The sequence below is a fragment of the Chrysochloris asiatica genome, unplaced genomic scaffold (genome assembly GCF_000296735.1).
Source record: "Chrysochloris asiatica unplaced genomic scaffold, ChrAsi1.0 scaffold00037, whole genome shotgun sequence".
Taxonomy (NCBI): domain Eukaryota; kingdom Metazoa; phylum Chordata; class Mammalia; order Afrosoricida; family Chrysochloridae; genus Chrysochloris; species Chrysochloris asiatica.
In genome coordinates, this window is record NW_006408555.1 from 176,451 (window position 1) to 201,375 (window position 24,925).

A 24,925-nucleotide genomic window follows, 5' to 3' on the forward strand; every position below is an offset into this window, starting at 1 on the left:
GGGGCAGTCCTCCTCTGTCCCACAGGATGCTGGGAAACCCTACGGGGCAGTCCTCCTCTGTCCCACAGTGTGCTGTGTATCAATCGACTCGGTGGCAGTAGGTTAGGTTTTGGTTATGAGAGTCTTTTAAAATGGCACAGAGTCCCAGGAAGCTTCGGAATGGATTCTTCCTGGAGGATGACAGGGTGAAGTGACGTGAGAGGGCATCTAATGGGAGACTGCAGATTTCCCAATTCCCTGTGTCCACATGTCCCTGCCATTCCTGGGACACCAGTCAAGCCGCCCTCAGACCCCAAGGACTCACCTTTACGCTACAGGAAGCGCAGACAGCTCTGGAAGAGACAAAGGTGGGAAAGCAAAGTCAGCTCTTCTCAGACACTGCCTCCCAGCCTGTGTCCTGTGGGCACACGTCCCACATCAGGCCAGCTTTGTCCTTCAGCGAGCCTGCTTACTTCACTTTCACATTTTGCTCCTTCTGGCTAACTTTTCACCCCAAACACTCCTGCACCCTTGCAGTTGTCTCCTTGGAACATCCTCTCTGAAGTTCTCTCTCATACCCTCTAGCTGTTCCCTCTCCATCGGGACAGGAAACAGATACAAGCGGGACCCTACCCAGAGAAGCAGTGATGCCTGAGATAGAGACAGAGATGATGACATGGAGAGATGGAGCTGTTGGGGACTTTAGACACAGAGAGGGAGAGGGGCTGTGTGCTGATGACCAGGGGGCAGGCTTACAGGGTATACCCTTTGGATGATTGTTGATGCATGGAGGGGATTGTAACCATAGCAATGAAATGATATAGGATAAATGTAAAACTAATGTTCTCCCACATAAACTATCACATAATTCACAATAAAACATTTTTTTAAAAAAGCAAATACTACTTGTTATGAAAAAACTTCACATGCTAGAGAAAATTACCATAGGGACAGGAACCCTGTTCTCAAAGCCCCCTTTCCAGGGTTACACCCTGTTGGCAGTACAGTTTCCATCCTCCAGGGTTTTCTACACATTAACAAAAGTATCAATTAAAAATAAAATGGTGTATGTACCGCTGACATTGCAATCAGAGAGACAAGAGGCAGAGCTGCCTGATGAAGTTCTGGGAGGTATGTGAACTCTCAGGCCCATGAACTGACCTGAAAGTGAAGTGGTCAGCTGATCTGAAATGTGAAGGGGCATGCAAGAACTCCCAGACTTGCAGACTGTACCCTTTTGACCTGCCTTGGATGGCCAACTGACCAGAACTCGACCACATGAAGATAAAGAATTTTGATACAGGAAGCAAGCATAAATTGCTACAATTTGAAGAACTGAACCTTTGCTTGTGGAGGTAGTGGATGTTCCAATCGAAAGGAAAGGACTCTTCACATCAAGGATCAAGCCTGCCTCCTCAGGACACTGGGTTGATAGAGCCAGGCAACTGAGATATCAAAATGGGGGGCTATAAAGGCATGAAGTGGCTGGCTTACAAGCTTTCATGAGCGTGCTTAGTTTCAGAACTGAACAGTTTTCCTCTTTCCCACATGGGTCTGGTGAAAGGGGATGGGGGAGGATGGGGATAGGATTTTACGATTCAATTGTGTGTAATTGTTATCAGGACTAATTATGATTGTCACAACTGTAAATGTAGAAAATGTGTAACTGAAAGGGCAGGTGACCTAAGACTAGCAAGAGGGTCAAGGAGCATGAGTGGAGCGTGGGATCCTAACCAGAAAAGCTGCACCAGCAGAGACAGTGGTAGAGGTGATGGCAAAGAAAGACCGAGCTGAGGCCTAAAGGGCCACGGACTGAGAAAGGCCGTGTGCCTGCAGCCAGAAGCCTGCCCTGCAAAGTTTGCTCTTTGGACATTTAAACAAATATGTACTTTCCGTTTTGTACATATACATAAAAAAATAAAAAGATGGGAGAATAGTAAAAAATACTGTTGACAAATGTTAGTACACGGAGGAAATTGAAATCAATGAAATAAAACACTATGATTGATTGAATGTAAAACTGATAATCTGCACTGTAAATGTTCACTCAATTCACAATAAACACTTCCTAACCAAAAAGAAAATGGTATAAAACGCACACAATTCTATAACCACATTCAGGGGCTCTTCAATACATTAGTACAACTATTCATGGCCATTTTTTTTTTCCAAGTCAAGGACGATGTTCTATTGCATGGATGTCCAACAATTTAATTACTTTACCATCAATAAACTTCCCACTAGTTTAATTTCACATTCTGATCCTAGTCTACTGAAAAGTATTCACATTCTGCATATTTCTCCCCAGAACTCTGTCCTGTGAACTCCATCCAGATGCTGGGGCTCCCTGGACCCTCAGCATTACCTCTTCACTAAGAAGCCCAGCAGACTCTGTTCAGCTCCAGTCACCACAGGACAATTGTAAACTCACCTCATTTGTTTTCCTCTTATGCCCGGTGTCTTGAAAAACCACTGCTTGGCATCATTTGCCAGGATTTTGTTGTTGCTGTTCGCCCATCTTGACTGAAAGTGGAAGTCTTTTGAGCTACTTAAATCTAAATTAAGTTGAGTAAAAACTGCAGTTTCTCTGTAGCACAAAACAGAGTGTCCCATCATCACAGTAAGTTCTAGTGCTCAGTTCTGGCCTAGAAGTTCTTACCTCCTCCATCTGTGCTAACTCACTTCCAAGGCGCCAACAGAAAGGCTCACCTCTTGCAAAAGAGACAGGTAGCTGGCCAGGAGAACAGTGGGAACTTGATTCGACAGCAGCAGCAGATCTGTAGGGAACAAAACTCACTGTGGTCCCAGGGCACCATCCTCAGCTGTGCCCTCCTCCGCCCAGTGACGGGCAGTCTGGGGGTCCCCCCTGACCTTCCCCTTCTTCAGGTTGTTGTAGAGCTCCTTGTTTTGCAGGTACTTCTCCATCTCGGCCTTCACCAGCACCCGTCGCACGTCCATCACCTCCTCCACTGTCAACGCGAGGCTCTCCACCGGGTGACTGAACTCCTGAGGCGGGAGTGGGGTGTTAAATCGGTTCTCACTCAGCACCCCAGGCACCAGGCCTATCAAGGGAGAGCTTTGCCCAAATGTCTGTTCACCTAGGACCCTCATTTCAAGTTAAGCCCAGCAACTTCCTAAAGCATCCATTCATCAGTTTGGCTTGTTTCTTTTTAGGACAAGGAGCTGTGGCCAGCTCCACCCAATTAGGACCCAGCCCAAGTATGGGCCCTGCTCATTCTAAAGCCCTACCCACATCTTTTGGCCCCACCCACCCCAAGGTCCCACTCAGTCCCAAATTAAGTTTCTTCAAGTCCCTACAGATTCATAGTGATCCTATGCACAAACACTGCCTGATTCTGTGCCAACCACACAGCCATTGCTACATTTGAGCCCATTGCTGCTCAACGTGCCAGTCCATACTGTTGGGGGTCTTCCTCTTTTTATCTGACCTTCCATTTTACCAAACGTGATATCCTTCTCCAGGGACTGGTCGTTCCTGACACTAGGTCTAAAGTATGAGAGACCTATTATGGATCGATAAAGGATGGACAAAGTGTGGCCATCCTGGATTCCAAGGAACATTCTGGTTGTACTTCTTCCAGCACCAGTTAGTTTGTTCATTTGGCAGTCCATGGTACTTTTAATATTCTCCTCCAACACCATAACTCAAATGCATCAATTCTTCTATGGTCTTCCTTATTCACTTCCCAGCTTATGCATGCATATGTGGTTATTGATAATACCGTGGCTTGGGTCAGGCGCACCTTAGTCCTCACACTGACGTCTTTGCTCTTGAACACTTTAAGGAGGTCTCGTGCAGCACATCTGCTCAAGGCAACACATGGTTTAATTTCTTGACTGCTGCTTCCATGAGTGTCGGCTGATATGAGTAAAATGAAATTTTTGACTTCAATCTTTTCTCCGTTTCTGTTGTTTATTATTGTCCAGTGGCATTTTTGTCTTTACACTGAGGTGCAACCCATACCAAAGGGTGTGGCCTTTGATCTTCATCAGTAAGTATTTTAAGTCCTCGTCACTTTCAACAAGCAAGGTTGTATCATCGGCATATTGCAGACTTTTAACAGTCTTCTTCTAATCCTGATGTCAAGTTTTTCTTAATATAATCCAGTTTCTCAAATTATGTGCTCAACATACACATTAAGTAAGTATGGTGAAAGAATACAACCCTAGCGCACATTTTGCTCATCTTAAGCCGTTCAGTGTTCCCTTATTCTGCTTGAACAACTGCCTCTTGGTCTATGTACAAGTTTCTCGTGAGTACCACCAAGTATTCTGGAATACTTGTTCTTGGTAATGTTGTTTTAATTCATAGAGACCCTGTATAGGGTTTCCAAGGAACGGCTGGTGATAGCCTGCAGTGTTATACCAGGACCCACCCCCACGAGCCCTACCCATACCAAGACCCTGCCCACATCCTCTGACCCCACCAACTCCACAGGCTCCACCAATCTCTGCAGCCCTATCCCACCAGGGTCCCATCAACACCACTGGCTTCACCCTTCCATGTGCCCCACCCACCAGCCCATCCCACAACAGGCCCCACCCATAGCATCTGGTCCCACCCATAAGTTGTGGCACTGGGGGGCGGGGGGGGAGGGTGGCCAGGCCATCTCAAACCTTTCTTCTCTGATCATTTCTTGGTACTCCCTATCATCCGATCCCCACTGGAAGGTTCTAGGAGCTCTGCGTCCTCACCACCCCCCAGGGCACGCCCACCGCCCCTTGCTGGTACTCAGCACATCCCCGCGGATCATGGTCACCTGCCTCTCCTGGCAGCTACTGTGTGAGCATGTCCCGCAGGACTTCCTACAGCCTAGCATAAAACGGGGCCCTCCTCTACCCTGAGCCTCAGTTCCCGCCTCTGTAAAATGGGGCTGCATATCAGCTCCACTGTAGTAATAAACAACTCTTGTGGCTTCTGTGACTGGGCCTCATGACCCGCTAAGAGACCTTTTGTTTGTCATCTGCCTCAGCCCCCACAGGGCTCCCAGGCTTTAGTTCAGGATGGTTCAGATGCTACCACTTTGCAGGGCTTCTGTTGGCTCCCGCCGTAGTGCCAAGCCTCCCCAGCAGGGGGCAGTGGAGACCAAGCTTTCCAAGATGGCGGCTCATCAGTGGACTCAGTACACAAAACACATCAGCCTCATCATTCCTGACACCAGCCCGAGAGCTCCCCACACTGGCACACAGAGTCTGGTCAAAACAACTCACCAACCACAGGTGTTTGGTCTGGCTGTCCAGGGCTGCAGCGGCCTCGGGCTTCTCCTGGACAGCACCGAGGCTGCTGATGGGGGGCAGGCCAGGGGCAGGCCGAGCGTGGACACTCACAGGGAGGGAACCTGGAAAAGAGAAGGAGGCCTGTCAAGACACACACATGCTGTGTGGGCCCACCTGGCTTGTTATGGAGGCCATGTTGTTGTTATATGCCGTGGAGTCAGTTCCGACTCATAGTTTCCAAGGCTATAAATCTTTACGGGAGCAGAAAGCCTCATCTTTCTCCCGCGGAACAGCTGGTAGTTTCCAACTGTTAAGGTTTGCAGCCCGATTCATAACCACTACGCTACCAGAGCATACTCTGTGTCTATTAGCTACCTACCTACTTAAGGAGCCTGGTGGTACTATGGGGTAAGCGTTGGGCTGCTAACTGCAAGGTTGGTGGTTCAAAACCACCAGCCACTCCAAGAAAGATGAGGCTATCTGCTGCCATAAAGATGTGCAGTCTGGGAAGCCCTATGGAGCAGTGCTGGTCCTGCAGAGTCACTAGGAGTTAGAGTCGACCTCATGACAGTGACTTACCTAAGGAGCCCTGGGTAAAAATGGGGCTGCTAACCACAATGTCGGTGGTTCAAATCCACCAGCCCCTCTGTGAGAGAAAGATGAGGCTATCTGCTTTAAGAAATAGTTCTACTTAGTTCAAATAGGGTCTCTCTGAGTCAGAATCTGCAGTAGTGGGTTTGCTTTAGGGTTAGTTTACCTGCCTACTTACTTACCTGTCTCTATCTAATCTGTCTGTAGCTGTCTGTCTACGAAGACCCTGAGATACAAATGGTTAAACGTTCTTGGTTGCTAATGAAAAAGTTAAAGGTTTAAGTCCAGACCCACAGGCACCATGGAAGAAAGGACTGGCAATCTAGTTCTGAAATCAGCCACTGGAAACCCAGCAGCACTAATAATGTGCAATGTTTCTGATCAATGTGCAATGTTTCTGATCAATGTGCAATGTTTCTGATCAATGTGCGGCGTTTCTGGTCAATGTGCGGCGTTTCTGGTCAATGTGCGGCGTTTCTGGTCAATGTGCAATGTTTCTGATCAATGTGCGGTGTTTCTGATCAATGTGCGGCGTTTCTGGTCAATGTGCAATGTTTCTGATCAATGTGCGGTGTTTCTGATCAATGTGTGGTGTTTCTGATCAATGTGCGGCGTTTCTGGTCAATGTGCAATGTTTCTGATCAATGTGCAATGTTTCTGATCAATGTGCGGTGTTTCTGATCAATGTGAGGTGTTTCTGATCAATGTGCAATGTTTCTGATCAATGTGCGGCGTTTCTGATCAATGTGCAATGTTTCTGATCAATGTGCGGTGTTTCTGATCAATGTGCACTTTTCTGATCAATGTGCACTTTTCTGATCAATGTGCAATATTTCTGATCAATGTGCAATGTTTCTGATCAATGTGAGGTGTTTCTGATAAGTGTGCGGCATTTCTGATCAATGTGCAATGTTTCTGATCAATGTGCAGTATTTCTAATCAATGTGCGGTGTTTCTGATCACTGTGCGGTGTTTCTGATCACTGTGCGGTGTTTCTGATCACTGTGCGGTGTTTCTGATCACTGTGCGGTGTTTCTGATAAATGTGCAGTGTTTCTGATAAGTGTGCGGCATTTCTGATAAATGTGCGGTATTTCTGAGTCAGAATAGACTTGACAGCAAGTGGTAAAATCTATCTGGCTATCTACCTGTTTGTCTAAATCCATCTCCCAGGACTTTTACAGTAATTATATCAAGATCATACAGGAATTAAATTCCATTTATAAGAAGTCTTATAATGAGCATGGATTATTTAACATAAAAAATTATAAATTAAACAAGAGGAACAGATGTTGCTTGCAGTGTGAGGGATGAGGGCTGTGACTTTGTGGAGAACACAGAATTGAGGGAGGGGCGGGGCAGGCACGGCACTCGCCCTGGTCCTGGCTGCTGGACCTCCAGACGTGCACACTGCCCGCTCGGGGCCGGGCTGGCAGCTTCCCCGCTGTGGAAGGTTCAGAGGCTGGAAGGTCTGAGGTCATCTCACTGCGGAGCTGGGCCAGGTCCTGCTCCGAGAAGGAGCGATCCCGCTTCAGTGTCGTCTCGCTGCACGGGGACTCCTCTTCCTGCAGAGACACAGCCTTGACCTCTCTGTCCCCAGTGCCCAGCCCCTCCCTGGACCCACGGAACCCACAGGGACCCAGGCAATAAAACAGACACTTGGAGAAACAGACCTTCCCCAAGGCCTTCAGAAAAATGGGAAGAGGACAAATTTGGTGTCAGATAGAGGCTGAGCCTGCCAGATGACCACAGGTCGAGGCCATCACTGTGGTCACCCTCCAAAGGGACTAGGCTGCCAGGGTCCCAGTCCAGGGACGGCTCACTTGCATCACCTCCAGGTGAACCCTTTACTAGGGGAAGGAGGGCTGCCTGCCCTGAGCTTTGAGCAGCCTTGGCCCTCCTCCATCCCCACTCCATGTCTTCTCAGTAGTTTCTGACCTCTGAAGTGGTCATCTCCTCCATCTCGGCCAAGGTGGGCGCCTTGAGCAGGACCCGGGGTCTCGGGCGCTGAGAGTTGCTCCCAGCATCCGTGACAGACAAGTTGATGCAGGAAGTGGACTTAACATCCCCGGAGCAGGCGTTGGGGATGCAGGGCAGAGAGCCAAACCCTGGAGGGGAGGGGGGCAGTGAGCATGGGAGGTGTGGAGCATTGATTGTGGTGGGGAGACCATGAGAATGAGCAGTGGAGGACAGTGAGCATGAGGGGGAGGGGCAGTGGATGTGGGGGAGGGCAGTAAGCATGAGGGGGAGGGGCAGTGGGAATGGGGGAGGAGCAGTGGGCATGGGGGGGCAGTGAACATGAGGGGGAACTAAGTGTGAAGAGAGAGTGGGGGAGACAGTAAACATAGACGGCTGGAAGGGTGGATACAGGCCCTCACCTCGAGTGTCCCAGGGCGAGTTCCCTACTGGCCTAAGCTTCCGCTCCTGCTTGATCTCCTCCAGGATCTTCTCATGCAGAGTCCTCTGCTTCTGTGGTAAGGGGCGCAGCCTCCTCTCCGAGACCTGCAGGAAAGGTAGCCATGCACTGTTTGGGGTCAGGGGCCTAACTCCATGTGAAGAGTGGGGAGGAGGTGACCAGGAGAAGTTGGCTGAGGTTAGGTTCCCCAAGTGATCCATGAGGACCAGGCACAGTTGGGCTGAGCCAGAGGGCCTCCATGTGGCTGGGGGGTGGCCAATGCATCAACTGCTGAGCCTTCTTCAGCAGAAAATGCCCCATGCCTAGGAGCATACTAGGGAGGCCAGGGGGCATTAACATTCCTCCTGGAGGCAGTGGAAGGGACCGGAAGTGGAGGAGGGAGGCTGACCAGTACCTGCTTCAGTGGCGGCCTGGAGCGGATGAAGTCCAGGATGATCTCATGGGCATCTTTCTTTACCCTTGGAGGAATATCCCCATCGACCTGTGGGGAAACCAGAAGAGGGTAGAAGCTATGTCTGCAGGGTTGCGTAGCTCCCAGGGTCACGTACCCCAGGGTCTTCATCTGGATGGGGCTAAGAGCACCCACTCATGGAATATGGTGAGAATTTCTGGTCAAAACCCTAACAGAATCTCAATGTCCCTCTTAGAAAACAAGGGCAGAATGCACGGTGCAAAGCAGACAAATCTCTTGATCAACAGAGTGAGAAACAACAGTGCCCAGCTCAGAGATGGCAGCTGACCACGCTGTTTTGAGTATGTGTCACACTCCACATTCTTGGCAAGAATCCAATCTCCTGCATCAGGATCCTGAAAGGGCTCACAAAGACTCTCCCATTCTAGGGCTTTGACCTGCAATTTTTCCTATTTGGTTACTGTTCTGAATTACCCACATTTTTCTAATTCAGGTCTGTTGTGGTTTCCTTTCTCTTGCCATAACTGAACTGATTCAAAGTCCTGTGTGCAACTCTTTATTAGCGAGAAACTGTGTGCCCCACCCTCCAGAACTTGTACATATCCTCTGCCCTTGTGACACTTCTAGTGTCCCCAACACGAATGAACCTCAAGGCAGGGGCCTGTCTACCTCCTTCATGACTCAGGACTCAGCTCATCCCAGCACAGGGCAGCATCTCCAGAGCTGCTGCTGGCAGGGAAGAAGGAGGGATAGAAGAAGAGGGCGAAGGCAGACAGGAGTTCAACCACACTCCTCCTCACGACGCACCATGACCTTCCGCAGCTTGTAATTTCGGGCTCGGATGTCCTGCATGAGCATCTCAAAGGGCGTGAGCTGGAACTCCGTGGGCAGCGGGTTGAACTCCTGATCCTGCACCTTCTTGAGTTTCACTCCGTGGCGAAGCTCCCGCATGAGCTGGACCCAGAGTCTAGCCTACACACAGAGGGAGACGTGGAGCCTCATGCCAGGTCAGGGTTCCCACCCAACCTCCAAGCACAAGACTGGAGAAGGTCTGTGTCCATGCAGGGTGTGGGCCACTCTTACCCAGTCTGTGCGGCCCAGGTCATCGAGCTCCGCCAGGGACCTCTCTGCCTGAGGCTCATCATCCCGAAACTTCTGTAGCATCTGCAACCACAGGCCAAGTCTCCTGAGTCTAGCAGATGGTAGGGAGTGGTGGACAACCACACTACCACCCCCCAGCCAGCTGGCCATGATTCCTCAGCCTTCTCTGGCCCCTTCTATTGGGGAGGCTATGAAGACAGCACACACCCATGGCTCTCCCAGTCCATAGAAGATGCCTGCTCCCACCCCATTGAGGACAGACTCCCTGCCTAAACCTCAGCCACAAACATTGGTACTCGCTCATTTGTGAAGAACCCACCTCTACAGCCATGTGTCTACCCTTCCTCCTAGCTCAGGAGCCCAGCTGGGGTTCTGTACTCATCTACTTCTTGACTAACATCTGTTGTCCTTAATAAACTACAGGCTTAATAAACTCCTGGCAGCTAGAACAGAGTAGCACATAGTAGATGGAATGAATGAATAAATGAATACGTAAAGGACTAGCAGCATGAAGGGTGGATGAGTAAGTAGATGGATGGAGGAGGGTGGCTGAGTGGATAGGTTAGTAAGTGGCTGGAAGGGTGGGTGGGTAAATGAGTGGAAGGATATATGCATTAGTGGATGGGTGGGTTGGGTGAGTGAGTGGATAGGTGAATGGAGGATAGATGGGTGGGGGGATGGATGGGTGAGTGGATGGGTGGGTGGGTGGGTGGGTGGAAGGATATATGCTTTAATGAATGGGTGGTGGGTTGGATGGGTAAGTGGATGGATGGAGGGTAGATGGGTGAGTTGGGTGAATGAGTAGACGAATAGATAGGTAGATGGAAGAATGCATGCACTGATGGATGAGCAGGATGGGTGAACGAGTACGTGGGTGGATGGATGGGTAGTAAGTGAATGGACGGATGGAAGGATGGAAGGGTAAGTGCTGGGTGGGTGGGTGAGTAGGCAGATGAAAGGGCAAGTCAATTCTGGGAATCACTCACAGGTCTGTACTGGATGAACCAAGAAAAATGCCAACAATTGTGTCAAGACTCAAGGAGGGTACCTGGGACTATTACACTGAGAACGCTGGACTGCCAGCCTTGTTGGCCCTGACCTCTGCGGCAGTTAGGGGGATGCAGGACTCTGTCTTAACCCACTCCCCCACCCAGAAGCATCTACCTGTTAGCACATAACCTACACACCCTACACACACACACCCCTGCCCCCCCCCCCCCCCCCCCCCAACTAAGAACTGGCTACCCCAGCTTCTGCCAGTTTGCTTTGGGACGTTCTACAAAACACTGCCAGCAGTGTGTGGAGTCTAATAATAGTCCTTAGGTGTGACCTGGCAGTCCCTCTGGGCTAAGGGTGGGGAGGTGGCACACCCTTCCCCCTGCAGTGCCCACACTGGTCCTCAGCAGGCCATTCCTGCCCAAAATGCCAGCCCAGGCTAGAGGGTTCGCTGGAGCTCCAATTCCGGGTTGCACAAAGCAGGAGCGTGAGGGATGGAGGGATGGGAAGGGGTGGAGGGGAGACGTCCACACCTCACCAGTCACGCTGCTCACCTCCTTGGCCTCGCGCACACGAGAGAGGAAGGCACGCAGCTCCAGTGTCTCCAGGAAGAGCGCGCGGCACACAGCCTGGTAGTGCGCCTGCGCACCACGGGGTTCAGTCAAGCGTGCAGCACACAGCCGCATGGCCTGAGCGAAGGTCCGCACTGCGCGCGGGCCACCTTCGGCCTCCTCCTCTTCCTCCGGGCCCCCGTAACCCTCGTCTGCGCCGCAGCTGCTGTCGTCACTATCACTGTTGGCCATGAGGTCAATGAGCCGTTCCAGCTGTGGGCTGAGCTCACGTTCCTCGCTCTCGTCCAGGCCCCAGTCCAGCGCACGGTAGATAGCAAAGCCCAGCGACTGCACCATCTGCGGGGTGAGCCAGTGGTCAATGGGCGGTCAGGCACGCACAAAGGCAGGAGAACCACAGGGCAGGTCCAAGAGTGGGACAGAATGCCCAGGTGGAATAGAGGCACACAGGAAGGGCGAAGGCATTGCAGAGGGACATCCGGGTCCTGTCCTGAATCAGAGGTTCTTGACATGCCGGAGCCCCATGGTACACCGCAGGAGAACCAGGAGTGCAGACAGCACAGCTGGCAACAATGAAATGGAAACAGCCACCTGCCTGCCCAAGGGCACTGGCCCCATGGCACATGGGATAGCCAAGAGCCCAACACAGCTGAAAGGCTATGCCCCAGAAGGCTCAGCCACTTTGCAAAACATCATCTACCACGCGATTTATTGATACCCCTCCTGGCATTTCATCGAGAGAAAAGCAAACACACAGTCCACACAAGACTTGATGTTGCATGCCCATGATGCCAACCTCAGCACAGCCCAAATGTACTTCCACCCACTACCCATGCAGTGTGGGAAGCCAGAACCAGTCTTCCTGCCGAGGAGACTTCTTTGTGGTTGGTAGCTGCCATCCAGATGGTTGACTCCCCTGTAGGAGGCCCTGGCTGAAGGCCTCTGGGAACTGAAGGAACCTGAGCCTCTGGAAACCAGACTCAGGCAGGGACAAGGGCTTGATGACAAGGACCTCTATCCTGTCTCATGGGGAAACATTTTAGAATAAGCCCTGAAGGCCTTGGGAGTGAGTAGAAGAGCAAAGTCCCAGCTACAGTGAACAGTGGCTCAGTCTTCCTCAAGCACACTTTATCTCTTCGAGGTCAGCAGTCACTACCCAGCTCTAAGTCACACTCAGGAAAGGCCAGAGGGCACGGCCACTCAATGCCTAATGACCACCCAACCCAAACAGGTCAGACTCAGGGCACCAAGCCAGGGTGGAGTGCATGGGTAGTGGACTGCTGGTGAATGCCCCTAATGCCCACTAAACAACACCATACAAAGTTGGGCTCAGCCTGGTTTTGTGGTTTGGGGTTGCCAAGAGACACAGTTCACACAAGTTCCCATGATTCTTGGCCCAGAGGTGGGTGGTGGGAATGTAACTTGGTCCAGAGGCTCTGATCACATCCCCCATATGGATATCATGCTACCCTAAGGCAGTGGAGACCCAGGGTAGAACAGAAAGGGTCTCTCCCTGTACTGCTGACCAGAGCCAGTTCTGCCGTGACCAATCCCAGTCTCTTATCTGAGGCTGCCGGTGCCCTGGCCTTCCCTGGAAACTTTCCCTGGAAGGCAAAGAGACTGCTGCTTCTCACAAGGACAAATCTGGGCAGCTGGCCAGAGTCTGGGCACCTGCTGGCCCCCCCTCACTCACAGTTGAGATAGCAGGGACCCCTGGGCTAGGGGATGCAGGTGTGGGAACATGAGAAGCCTGTGTTCCTGCCAGCCCAGGGACCTGCCCCCACAACTGAAGGGGCTCAGGAAGGGTCTTGCACAGAAGTTACTGCATTTCATGAAATGCAGCATCTGGAAGCTAGAGTAACGTGATACACAGCTCCGGCTTGTTTCCCAGGGACAGTGTATCAGGCCTCTGAGAGATACAGTCCCCACTTGAAGCAAAGCCCAAGGTTCTTTGTAAGTATTTCAAAACAGAAACAGCAGGTCTCCTTTAAAAGCCTTTGGTGATTTTCTTCCAAAAATCCGCCAGTGGAAACTGTGTATGATAACAATTCAATCCACAAGAGCTAGCTCAACTTTGAGATTTATGGGCTGATGTGTGGGTCAGGTGGTGGCTTGGGAGCTGAGAGGAGGACACTGCTGGCATCTAAACAATGTCCTTCTTTCATGATGGCAATGGCAGACGACTGGGCCCATTTCATTCCATTGTGTCTGGGGCTGCCATGATTGGGGGCTGACTTAATGACTGTTAACAATAGTCTAGGAGTCCTGGTGTGGCGCTGTGGACCAGTGCACGGGGTCGCAAGGTCAGATTGAACCACAAGGTGGGCGGTTCAGGTTAACCAGCTGTTTGCTCGGAAACCCTATACAGGGTCACTATGACTTCGAAACAACTCGATGGCACTTAACAACAACCATTGTTGAGTAGCGATGTAATTTGTATAGTGGGTGCCATGCCATCACCAGCCTACCGTCCTGTCAGACATGAGAATCTCCCAGATGATTACCACAGTTAGTTCCTTTCTTGCAATAGTCTGGGCAGAGTATGTTGTGAGATGCACTGGGAGAATGACCTGGTTACAAATGAGTCTTAGTGAAGGCCTGATGTTGCCCGAATGGGCTCCATTGCAGTGTCTCCTTTTATCTTTGCTATATTCATAAAATGTGTGTTTCGGTAGATGACCTGACATATTAAGAAAACAGGGTCCACGGGTGGAGACCTGGTTGGCCAGCAGCATGGCAAGACCTGGGAACTCTTGGGCCCAGAGTCAGTGACATAGCCACAGAAGACTAGAGTGGAGAGTGAAGTGTCCAGCTGATAAGAAGAGAGGGCATATGCACAAGAACACCCACACTTGCAGATAATACCCACTTATCCTGGCTTCAATGACTGGATCATCAGAACTCAAATAGAAGAATATAGAAGAGGAAAAAAGAGTATTCTGATACAATTTGATGAACTTGACCTACACCTATGGATGCAGTAGCTCAAAAAAGGGAACAAATCTTTACAACGAGGATCATTCCCAACCCCTCCATACACAGAGTAGACAGGGATGGGCAACTTGGACATTGGCTACCCAAAATGAAGGGGGAGGGCCGCTACAAAGGCAAGAAGTGACTGGCTTACAAGTGTTCAAGAGGGAGCCCAGATCCAGAGGGTGCAGAGGAAGGTAGAATCTCTACTAAGCAGTATCCAGTCTGTCTGGGTGGAGCTGCTGAAAGGAGATAGGGATAGCACTCATGTGGCACACTACTGAATAACTGCTATCAGGACTGACTGTGAGGGTTGGAAATGCAGTAGATGTTTTGTAGCAAAAGGAGGGGCGTGATTGACTTTGCAGTCCAGAAGCAGAGGTCCCTGGAATCAATGGAGAAAAGCAGAGTGCAGAACCCTACCCAGAGAAACAGTGAAGCCAGAGATGGAGGTAGAGACGATGACGTGGAGAGATGGAGTGGCTAGGGACGTTAGACCCAGAGAGGGAGAGGGGCTGTGTGCTGACAACCAGGGGGCAGGCTTGCAGGGTATACCCTTTGGTTGGTTGATGATGCATGGAGGGGATTGTAACCATGGCAATGAAATGGTATACGATAGGATGAATGTAAAACTAATGTTCTCTCATGTAAACTATCACACAATTCACAATAAAACACTAAAAAATAAGACAACAGGGTCCATAAGTGCTAATCTTTCTCATCTCTTCCCCTGATCTCGTCCTCTATCGGAAGAGATCTTCCGAGAAATCATCCCAAGGCAGACATGTTTCTCAGGCTTCCATGGCAAACCTGTCACTTCCTACCACCAACCAAGTGACGTGCTAGGGCAGTTCATTAAACGACAAACAAAAACGAGGAAAGGTGAGGTCAAAGAACAGAAAAAATTACTTAAGTAATAAATATTTGTATATATATGTATGTTGTTGTTGTTAAGTGCCGTCGAGTCGGTTCTGACCCATAGCGACCCTGAGCAGGGTTTCCGAGGCTGTAAATCTTTACGGGAGTAGAAAGCCTCATCTTTCTCCCGTGGAGCAGCTGGTAGTTTCGAACTGCTGACCTTGCGGTTCACAGCCCGATTCGTAACCACTACGCTACTTAAGCATAGGTATGTATTTATATATATATATACTGTGTGTGTATGGTGCTGTGGGTTAATGCGCCAGACTGCAAAGCCATTTCAACCGTAAGGTCGGCAGTTCAAGCTCACCAGCTGCTCCTCAGAAACCCTACATAGGGTCGCTGTGGGTTGGAACCAACTCGACGGCACTTAACAACAACAACAACAATATCTATATGGTTTATTTTTTTTAAGTCTCCAGGCGGGGGCAGGGAAATGGCTATGCCTTTGTTTACCTGGCCTCACATTCCAGAATCCAGACTCAAAGTAAAAGAATGGAACAAGGTGTACCATGTGAACATGAATCGTCAGGAGCAGATAAACATGCAAACACAAATTCTAGGAAAAAGATGCACATGTAAGCGTGACTCATCAGAAAGTTATAGTGGCCACACAATATCATTATCCAAGTTAAAAAAGAAAAAAGGAAAGGCTAACAGGATCTCATTTGTCCCCAAAATGCCTTGAGGATAGCGCTGTTCCACTCACCACTGCATTCCCCAAGCCTAATTCCTAACTCAACAGAGAGACGTGAATACAACAGATTCACTGAATTAATGATACGCATTTCTATGACTTTATCTCAGAACATCAAGTGCATCACTACTTCCTGCTGCTCCCAGGCCAAGTGGGGAAGAGGCCCCTGAGGCACTGGGTCCTCCTCACCAAGGACACTGTGTGCTCACCCTGGGCCACATGTCTTCTCTCTGAAACATGGAAGATTGATACGCTTTATAGTCATGTTGTGCAATGTGTGTAATCTCTGATACAAATCAGGTAATTGCAAAATTTATTGTAACAGTACCTGGGCTTCTGAGCTGGCTGGCGGCACCACCATCGTTGAGGGCTCTGTAAGAAGAAGAGACGGAAAGCAGTCAAGGTATGCATTCAGCCTCCCTGAGACCCCTCACAAACAGATCCACCCTCCCCCCACTGCCTCCTCAGAGACAGACGCACCCACAAAGTCGCCATCAGAACATCAGAGCGCCTATGGGCTGGACTGCACTTGGTGAGACACTCACTTGGCATGGTGGTCAGGACAGCGGAGCAGTCACTGCCCATGGGGTTGATGGTCTGCAGTTGGCCACAGCCCCAGCACCTCACATCAGACACTCCTGCTGTGAGAGCTCAGTGAAGAGAGCAGGGATGGAAACAAGCCACCAGGGTCACCGGCCCTGAGCTACCTTTGCTGGGAATCATTGAAGGTGCCAACAAGGAAACACGGAGGTAAAGCGGGAAGTCCGCAGGAAAGCCTCAAGATCACAGCAGAGTCAGGTGAGAGACCTACAGCTCAGGGAAGGTGAGAGCACTCGGACAGTCCCATTGCTGAGCAGCATGTGCTGGCTGGCATATAGCTGGCTCTCCATTTGAGGTGTCCCTCTGCCTGTCATCACTCATCAGAAGTCAGTCCTGGTGGAATTACAGACACAGCCAGCACTTCACAACCTTGTAACAGCCCAGAGGGAGGAGTGGTACCCCATTCCACAGATGCAGAAATGGAGCCCAGAGGGTGAGTTTGATGGTACTCAGGTCTCAAAGCTCAAGTTAAGGCCAAGGACCCTGGAATCTCAAATGCCAAGCTGGGTGGGATGCAGGAAAGCCAGCATCTTCTAGACCCTTCTTTGAATTAAACATGCAGTCAGAACAGAGTTAAATTGTCAATTTCAGCGGTCGTAAGTCCCTTCCGGAAAAAGGTGGGTATAAATAAACAAAAACCCTGAAGTCGTCTGTCTGCTAAGTGAACCTGCTGACTCTGCAGGTATCATCAGCATGCCATCAAGACTAGGAAGACGGCCAAAGACAAAGGAAGTCTGTGTTCGGCCGACCCATTAAAATAATGGAGAACACTCTGCTCCCAAGTTAGCAGAGAATATAAAAAAGTGAGCAGCCAGCAGAACTGTGGAAGCCTGGGTGTCCCCAGGGCCCGAGTTGTTCCTAGCACTCAGTAATGCTGATGGCTGGGACTGGATGAGGAGAAGGACCTTTGGAAGACATGAGACCAAAAGCAAAGTGGAGTCATTCTGATAGTTAGCAGGGAGGGATGGAAACCTTGGCTGCTGGTGGTCAGCCAGTTCTTCAGCACCTCTTCCCTCACCCCCAAAGGCATTTTATATCAATTAAAAACTACTTCAGGGTCCCCGGCTCCCCCGGGTTCCCTCGGTCTAGCCCAGCCCAGCCTGGATCCTGGGAGAATGAAGTTTGTGTATAAAGAGGAGCATCTATTCGAGAAACGCAGCTCTGAGGGTGAGAAGATCCAAAAGAAATACCCAGACCGGACGGGTCCCGGTGATAGTGGAAAAGCTTGGATGGGTGATCTAGACAAAAAGAACTATTTGGTGCCTTCTGATCTCACAGTTGGTCAGTTCTAGTTCTTAATCTGGAAGCGACTTCATCTCCGAGCTGAAGATGCCTTGTTTTTCTTTGTCAACAATGTCTTTCCACCCACCATGCCACATGGATCAGCTATACCAGGAACACCATGAAGAAGACTTCTTTGTATACATTGCCTACAGTGATGAGAGTGTCCACAGCCGGTGAAGCTGTTGCCCCTAAGGTGGGGAGGTCCCTTTCTTGGCCCACCCCTCCTTCTTCAGAAGCTGCACTATTTCATGTTTGAGGCTTTCTGTCTAGGCCCTCCTACCAGGAGGGGTAAAAGAGATGGCCCTTAGTACCTCTTTTTTCCTCCTTTTTCTATCACCTTTCCCACTCTACTTTAGACCTTTTGGTGGTCAGTCTCACATCCAATGATTGCTCTGGTTTCTGTCCCTTTGTAACTACCCAAGGGGCTTAGAACCCTAACAATCCCTCTTGTTCCCTTCTATTTGGGGGGTAGATGGAAGGGACTAAAATTGTGTGTTGGGAGAAGGTAGGAGGCACATCAATAAAGAAGAAAACACCAAAAAAAAAAAAACCAACCCAAAACTACTTAGGGAATTTGTTCATGAAGACCTTAGACATAAACTTTCTTCATCCATGTCCTGGGCTTATAAAGCACATGGCCAAGGGTGGTCGTGAAGGGAAATGGCAATGTTCCAGTTGGAATCATCTTAATACTGCTGTGTGCAAGAAAGATGAGGCTCTCTGCTCCCATAACGATTCACAGCCTCAGAAACCCTAGTGTGTCCTGTAGGGTTGCTATGGGTCTGAACTGACCCCATCACTGGGTGACTGATTCCCAGTGGAGCTGTCAAAATGCCAACATTAAATGTTCATACCACCATTGGGTATGAATCCTGTATAGGGGTTCTGAGAAGCAGTTGGTGGCTTCAAGAACCTGATCCATGGCTAAGAGAGATTCCTAGGGGTGTGACAAACAACACCTTTTATCTTACAAGTGATGAAAGGAGCCTGAAATGAGCAGGGAAGGGGATCCCCTGCCACCATGAAAGAAGAGCTGGGAGGGGAGCACCCCTGGGAACCTAGGGCCCTTGCCCTGTGAAGTTCCTAGATCCAAGGAAAAGACAGATGCCAAGACACATGGGGATTTCTAAGGAAGGCTGAGTCTACAGATGCTATTTCTCCAGAGCCACGGCTCTAGCCTCCCAAACTGTGAGAAAATAAATTTGTTGGTTAGAGTCGCCCCCTTGTGGCACTTCTGTTATAGCAGCTCTAGACCCATGAAGATGATGCTCTGTCCTCACAGCGACCTCAAGAGGTTTGGGACCATGGTTCATGACTCTGCCTTTACAAATGAGGAAACTGAGGCCCAGGAAGACTGAGAAATTTACTTAAGACCACACAATTAGTAAATGGTGCTCACGGGAACCCTGCTCAGTTCTGTGGGACCCCAGGATCCACTCCCTCACCATTGCACCCAGAGACTCTGTAACTGGATCATACAAACCACCTCACGCTTTAAAAAATTTTTTTCTCCAGAAACAACAGTGACCAGAAACTGGAGGTGGTGAGGAGGGAGCCTCTTGCTAGGCCTGGCAACACCAGGTTGAAGCCAGAGCTGGAAGCTGGGACCCCTGGCGTTCCCAGCACCAGTCTCTCAAGCTCTGCAGACTGTGAGGACTCACCTGGGACCACTTCCCACAGCAGGGACACCACACACCTGGGCCAAGAGAAGAGGAAAGCTGCCCGCTTCATGTGCATAAAATAACAAATGAGGAGGGATCAAAAGTGAGCTCCTGGAAACAATCGTGGCTCAGTATTTGTTTGCAGCCTGCGGTCTCTGAGCGGCTGCATGTGGACACGTCCACTGGAGAGCAATGGCAGCCTCTCCAAGCTCATCCCTTCACTTGGAGGATGGAGGCACCTACCCAACCTGACTCATGCTGGTATCTCAAAGAAGAGGTGAGCTAACGGACTCAAGGGACCTCCTGAGGAGCTCCAAGGGGCCGAGAGCCAGGTTCAGCCCAAGAGGAACTTTTGCTGTCTACCCCTCCCCTGCACCCAGCCCCAAAGGGAGAAGACCCCACGGAAGGTCCTTCAACGCTGACAAGACTGGGAGGGCGGTTCCATCCCTCAAGGCCAGGGGGCATCCTCCCGGGCTTAGGGACCCCTGAATTCATTCCCAAATCAGGGTAGGGGCCTAGTGGTCTGGAACAAGCCAACTTGGGGGCCAGGTGGAGGTGTTACTGTAAGCAAGTTCCTGAATCTTGGAGCCTCCTCTGTCCCCTGTACCACCTACCACACAGGCTACTGCCAGGATTAAGGGGCTTAGTCACTCAGTTAAAGCCTCTCTCGCTGTCAAGAAATTAAGTTTAAAATGCAAATAAACAGAGCACTGCCCTAGCCTGACTCGCTCAGAGGCAAACCCAAGTTGAGGGAAAACGCCCACAGACACACGGAAGTCCTGTGTTTTTTCAGCAAACATGGGAGGGCACTGGGTAGAGAGGACTGTTGGCTGCACCCCTTCCATTCTTCCTCCACCTCATTTCCGTGGGCTTCACCAACCCTAGGGTGCACTGAACTGTCTCTCTGGAAGCCCACATGCCCGTGGACCTATGCCAGTGGAGCCCCAAATCCAGTAATGGGGGAACGGCCGGACCCCTAAGCAATCGACATTCAGCTACTGCTCCATATTCTCCTCAAAGTCTGGCAGGGTCGGGCAGGTGTTTCTTTGTCCCCACAGAACTTCCGCACCCAACCTGCCTAGCATGTTGTGGACACAACCCAAGGAGACCTGCTGATGCCCAGCACAGACGTGCAGCTCCCTTGGGGGGGCAATCAGTTCTAGCTGAGTAAGTGCCTCTACCACATGGCAAACAACACCCAGTGTCCAGAGTCCACTGTGAACCAAGCCTGACACACCTACTGTCACTACCCGCTGTCCACAAGGTCCAGAGAGGGTGAGGAACTTGCCCAAGGTCACACAGCTAAGACGCCACCCAAGGCCAGCCTGGCTCTGGGACCTACCACCATGATTTGTGCCCTCACCAACCCCTCAGGCCCCTACAGGTCCATTGTAATCCTGGTGCTAGGGGTGTCCAAGTAAGAGCTGCAGAGGTGATGACCTTGGAGAGGTAAGATCCAGGAACTCATTACTCTCAGCAGGCCAGTGGGAAGGAGAACTGGACAACTGGGAGGTGCCCCCCTTGTGTGTTAACATATGTGCAATGCCCCTCAAGTGCGAGAACCCACAGCCAAACGCTGGTGGACTCTCACCCCAGACACTGTGTGCTGAGCATAAGCATTTAGGCAGATAGGAAACACAAGATTCCAGAGCCCCACGCAGACCTACTGGATTGGGATGTGGCCTGGGGAAGAGGGGCTTTACAGTTCCTGGGTATAATAGGAACCTTGGTCATCATGTTAGGCAGGCAGATCAGTGGACACATACCTAAGATTCACACATTTCACAATCTAAACTTTAAATCAGAAAAACAAAGAATCCCACGTAGCCTCTACCACTCTGAACCCAAAAGAATTAGATGGTGTTCAGCTTAATACACAAGGGAGACCCTCCTAGAGGATTCAATTCTACCAAGCAACGATCTCAGTTAGGGGTCGGAAAGGCATTGGTGGAATGCCCCGAGACTATGGTCCTTGGACACCCTTCAATTCTGGACCTGGACCCACTCCTGGGCATCAAGTTTCAGCCAAACACTAGAAATTATAAAGTGAATAGTACCACCAAGGAGGAATGTACAATCAACCATAAAAGACCAAAATGGGAGCATTTACTTAAAAGCAAAGCTCAGAAGACAGGAAGTGTTAGGGAAGAAGGGTGACTAGCAACAGGGATCCCAGGGAGGAAGCAGGAAGAGTGTGGTTACATTGAAGGGGTCGTAGCCAATGGCACAAAACAAAATGTCTATAAATTGTTGAATGAAAAACTAATTTACTCTGCAAACTTTTACCAAAATTACATGTAAAAAGAAAACTGTCTACAAACAAGTATTCGGCTCTAGCCAACAACAGAATTCCCTGGGTGGTGAAGTTAACCCTTAACTAACTACTAACTGAAAGATTAGCGATTCAAACCCACCCAGAGGTGACTTAAGAGAAAAGGCATTGGGATCTGTTTCCGAAAAAAAATCACAGCACACTTCTATTCTGCACACACTTGGGGTCACCATGAGGAGAAGCTGACGCAGAGGCAACTGTCTGGTTTATTTGTAGTTAGTAACACATAGAAGTCTGCAGTCTCCCTTGAAATACATAAAAATATATGATGGGCAAAGAAACATGACAAAGCAGGTCAGGGTTACGGGGGAATCACGATGGGCAGACAGGTGTCCACTCTGTGGCCTTAGGGTCTACGCCAAAATCACCCATTTTCTAATCCCTGGGACCTGTGAATACAGTATGTTATGTGGTAACAGGGAATCAAGGTAGCCCATGGAATTAAGGCTGCTAGAGAACTGATCCGAAGGAGAAAGATGAGGCAGCTGAGATTTATAGATACAGGAGCAACAGTAAATACCCTTGTATACACAGACCTACAATAATAGTGATCTCTGTATGAATTACATCTCTACATAAAGAAAACAAAAGTCCTCACCAATGGACCAATAAACAACATTCTTAACAATGGAGAAAAGATTGAAGTTGTCAAGGACTTCATTCTTCTTGGATCAACTATCAACACTCATGGAAGCAGCAGTCAAGAAATCAAACAACGTATTGCATTAGGCAAATCTGCTGCACAAGACCTTTTTAAAGTGTTGAAGAGTAAAGATGTCAGTTTGAGGACTAACGTGTGCCTGACCCAAGCCACGGTATTGTCAATAACCTCATATGCATGTGAAAGCTGGACAGTGAATAAAGAAGACTGTAGAAGAATTGATGCCTTTAAGTTATGGTGTTGGAGGAGAATATTGAAAGTGCCATGGGCTGCCAAAAGAACCAATAGATCCGTTTTGGAAGAAGTGCAGCCAGAGTGCTCCTTAGAGGCCAAGATGGCCAAACTTCGTCTCTCATACTTTGGCCATATTGTCAGGAGGGACCAGTAGCTGGAGAAGGATATCATGTTTGGTAAGGTGGAGGGTCAGAGAAAAAGAGGAAGACCCCAAACGAGATGGACTGGCAAAGAGGCAGCATCGACGGACTCAAGTGTGGCAACAGTAGTGAGGTTGGCCCAGGACTGGGCAGTGTTTCGTTCTGCTGTGCATAAGGTCGCTATAGGTTGGTACTGACTCGATGGCACCTAACAACAACAACAACAATGGCTAGATGTATGAATACACACACAGGCTGAATGGGTGTAGGAGGTAGAGTGAGCACATACCCACAAATAAACAGGTTTGACAGAGGATTTTTGTATATGGGTATTTACCTTTGCTGCAAATATATCCAGGAATGTGCATACATGGGACATTATGAAAATATCTTAGACATTTTCAGTCACCTTGAAGGAATGACTTGCTGGGCCTGGAGACTCAGCACCATCATTTCAAGAGACCCCATGGTCAATTGGCATTGTGTACTAGGTCTAGGAGCAATGTTCTACACCCCACTCTGGTAAGTAGCAACTAGGATCTTAGACGCTCATGAGCAGCCATCTAAGGTCTTGGTCTCTCTCTGTCCGGAGGAAAGAAGAAGAATCAGAATTGAAGACACTTGGAAACAATTAGTGCAATGGACAAATGGACCACAGGAACATCAGTTTCCACAACCCTCAGCTCCACAAGTCATTCATTCTCCACAGACCAGAACTAGACGGTGCCTAACTACCACTACCAAATGATCTGAAAGGGATCACGTTAGAATGTCCTCCATAGAGCAGGAGAAAACGTAAAAACTAAAAATTACAAAAAAGACTGGGCTCACTGGCTAGAGACTGGTGGAACCCCGAGATGATGGCCTCTGGTCCCCCTTCAGGTCTGGAATTTAATTCACCCCCCTGGGTTCCACTTTCAGCCACATAATACAAGCATGTAGGGCCCACAATGGGGAGTTCTGGTAGCGTAGTGATTACAAATCGGGCTGAGAACCGCAAGGTCAGCAGTTCGAAACTACCAGCTGTTCTGCAAGAGAAAGATGAGGTGTTCTGCTCCCGTAAAGATTTACGGCCTCGGTAACCCTGTATCGTCGCTATGAGTCAGAATCAACTCCACAGCACACAGCCAGGGCCCACAATGTTAGTGAGGTGTGCACCCCATAGAATGGCCGACCGCAGGAGATGAGGAGAGCAGCCTTGGCTCAAGGGTAAAGCTTAGAAGGGCTGGAGAGAAGGAAGAGTGGAAAAAAGAAACACACGGAGGACCTGGGATAGAAGATGCTCCATTGAAGGTATTGCAATTAATGAGATGCAACGAAGCGTCTATGATTTGTTGAATGTAAAACTGATGATCTTCTCTATACATTTTCACTCAATTCACAATAAAACGTTTTTTAAAAACAACACAGATTTACAGCCTTGGAAATTCTAGGAACAGTTCAACTATGTCCTATGGAAATAGACGTAAGCACTCAACTAGACGTTGTTGGCTGTGAACATGGAGGTGGGACCAACAGCCAAGAAAGCAGAGGCCTCTGTTGTTGTTGTTAAGTGCCGTCGAGTCGGTTCCAACCCATAGCGACCCTGTACAGGGTTTCCAAGGAGCAGCTGGTGAGCTTGAACCGCCGACCTTGCAGTTCAAACAGCTTTGCAGTCTGATGCATTAACCCACAGTGCCACACCAGGACTCCAGAGGCCTCTAGAAGCTGGAAAAGGCACGAAAATGAATACTTCCTGGAGCCCCGGGAAGGATCCAGTCTGGTGACACCTGAACTTCGGCCCGTTTCAGACTTCTGACCTCTAGGACTGCAAGATAACAAATGTGTGTTGCTTTAAAGCCACCAAATTTGTGGTTATTAGTTACAATAAAAATATGAAACACAAGAACAAACAAGATGGCGGACTGGGCGGACGTATAGCAGAGAGCTCCTCCAACAACAACACAGAATACCCGACCATGCAGGCTCAGGGGCTGGTCCCAGAACTCTGAACCACATATAAAGGAATACTTAGAAGGGTGGAAGGCTCACAGCTGGGGGGATTTGTGGCAGAAGCAAGAAATCTATTGCTTTCTAGTCCGGGACGCTCGGCTGCTCCAGGAGCCGCCATCTTGGGTGAGACCA

At 49.6% G+C, this 24,925-nt stretch overlaps 1 protein-coding gene across 1 annotated transcript in view; it reads right to left on the bottom strand.

Moving 5' to 3' along the window:
- Positions 1 to 24,925, bottom strand: part of SPIRE2 (spire-type actin nucleation factor 2) — a 35,812-nt gene that overhangs the window by 1,700 nt on the left and 9,187 nt on the right. Inside the window, exons 2-13 of the mRNA XM_006860256.1 lie at positions 16,218 to 16,261; positions 11,287 to 11,640; positions 9,719 to 9,799; positions 9,443 to 9,607; positions 8,618 to 8,704; positions 8,186 to 8,309; positions 7,746 to 7,915; positions 7,174 to 7,372; positions 5,212 to 5,339; positions 2,851 to 2,985; positions 2,689 to 2,756; positions 305 to 332 (exon numbers count right to left, since the gene is read on the bottom strand). Of these exons, the coding sequence (XP_006860318.1) occupies positions 305 to 332; positions 2,689 to 2,756; positions 2,851 to 2,985; positions 5,212 to 5,339; positions 7,174 to 7,372; positions 7,746 to 7,915; positions 8,186 to 8,309; positions 8,618 to 8,704; positions 9,443 to 9,607; positions 9,719 to 9,799; positions 11,287 to 11,640; positions 16,218 to 16,261 (1,583 nt within the window). The remainder of the gene's footprint in view (positions 1 to 304; positions 333 to 2,688; positions 2,757 to 2,850; positions 2,986 to 5,211; positions 5,340 to 7,173; positions 7,373 to 7,745; positions 7,916 to 8,185; positions 8,310 to 8,617; positions 8,705 to 9,442; positions 9,608 to 9,718; positions 9,800 to 11,286; positions 11,641 to 16,217; positions 16,262 to 24,925) is intronic.